At 30.8% G+C, this 1,256-nt stretch overlaps 1 protein-coding gene across 1 annotated transcript; it reads left to right on the top strand.

Moving 5' to 3' along the window:
* Positions 1 to 232: 232 nt before the first annotated feature.
* Positions 233 to 1,014, top strand: LOC116351598 (ankyrin repeat domain-containing protein 29-like; the record flags this gene model as incomplete). Its single annotated transcript, XM_031783715.1, has 5 exons — positions 233 to 276; positions 323 to 360; positions 459 to 557; positions 741 to 839; positions 916 to 1,014. Coding segments are annotated over exons 1-5 (379 nt in total), but the record flags the coding sequence as incomplete, so codon positions are not given.
* Positions 1,015 to 1,256: the final 242 nt, after the last annotated feature.

Raw genomic sequence — 1,256 nt, 5'->3', positions numbered from 1 at the left:
CACAGGTTATTTTTATCATACAAAAATACCATTTCGAGAGTTTGAAAACATTTCAACGCATATTAGGGGTACCACCCGAACAAAATTTTGGATTTTTCACTCAAAAACGAAATGTTGTATGGGCATTTTTAGTAGTTTTTGTATGAAAAGTGCTTCGAAAATTATTTGTATCTTAAAACTAATGTCAGGTTCAGTTTTCTCGTGAATTCTTTGTGTAAAATATTTGTAATTAATGCATGGTGTGGATCACGGTGCGGAAAAGTTCATCTTACGGATGTAAGACATTTTATTATTCTAGAGCATTCAATAGTCATTCTTTCAGAAGATCATGGCAAGCATTTCAATATGCTGTTGAGCAAGGTGAGTAATGAAAATTTATGAAATATTAGTTATACTTTTAGTTATTACCTAGATTATTACTAGAAAGTACCTTTGAAACCGTTTATTGTCTTACTCAGGTGATGTACAAGAAATCGAAAAATTAATAATAAATGGAGCGGATGTTAATATCAAAAATCGTGATGGTTGGACACCTTTATTACTTGCATCTCACTACGGTAGTTTCAAAATTTGGTTATACTTTGACCATTTACAAAAAATGTATTCCCAGAAATATTGGAATCTCTTTTTCTTCAGATCAACTTTATGTAGTTGAACTTTTAATAAGAAATTCTCAATTCAATCAATTTTCTGTATATAACAAAAGTTCCAAAACATTTATATCAAAATCATTTTCGTAGGCAAAGAGCGAATTGTGGATTTTTTGCTGAAAAATGGGGCCAATGTCAACAGTCAACATAATGAAAGAATGATACCTTTGATATTGGCTTCGGAAAATGGTAGTAGAATTGAAATTGATGTCACTTCTTTCAAACCGTCAAAATGTTATACATTTTTGAATCTGTATTTCCACAGGTCATACTAATGTAGTTGAACTGTTAATAAGAAATGGTGCAGATGTAAGCATTAGAGACAAGGAGGGATTTACACCAATAGCTATCGCTGCTCAGGAAGGTAATCATGGGAGCGACGTGAAAAAACTTGATATCAGCGCCAGTCCCTCATAACTAAAAATGGTACAAATTCGCAATAGATGGCGCTTATAAATCGACAAACACACTTACATTTTATCAGAAGAAAAATGAAAAATATTGAAATATTTTCAAAATATTTAATTTAATAATTTTAATTTAAATAAATTTAAATGGAGTGCCTTCTAGTGCTTCTCTGATTATAATGGTTTTAAAGTTTCAACA

Source organism: Contarinia nasturtii, unplaced genomic scaffold (genome assembly GCF_009176525.2).
Source record: "Contarinia nasturtii isolate CC-2019 unplaced genomic scaffold, AAFC_CNas_1.1 Cnas_scaffold_5785, whole genome shotgun sequence".
In the NCBI taxonomy this organism is placed as follows: domain Eukaryota; kingdom Metazoa; phylum Arthropoda; class Insecta; order Diptera; family Cecidomyiidae; genus Contarinia; species Contarinia nasturtii.
The sequence above is the reverse complement of the archived record's forward strand: the minus strand, read 5'-3'. Positions and strand labels throughout refer to the sequence as shown.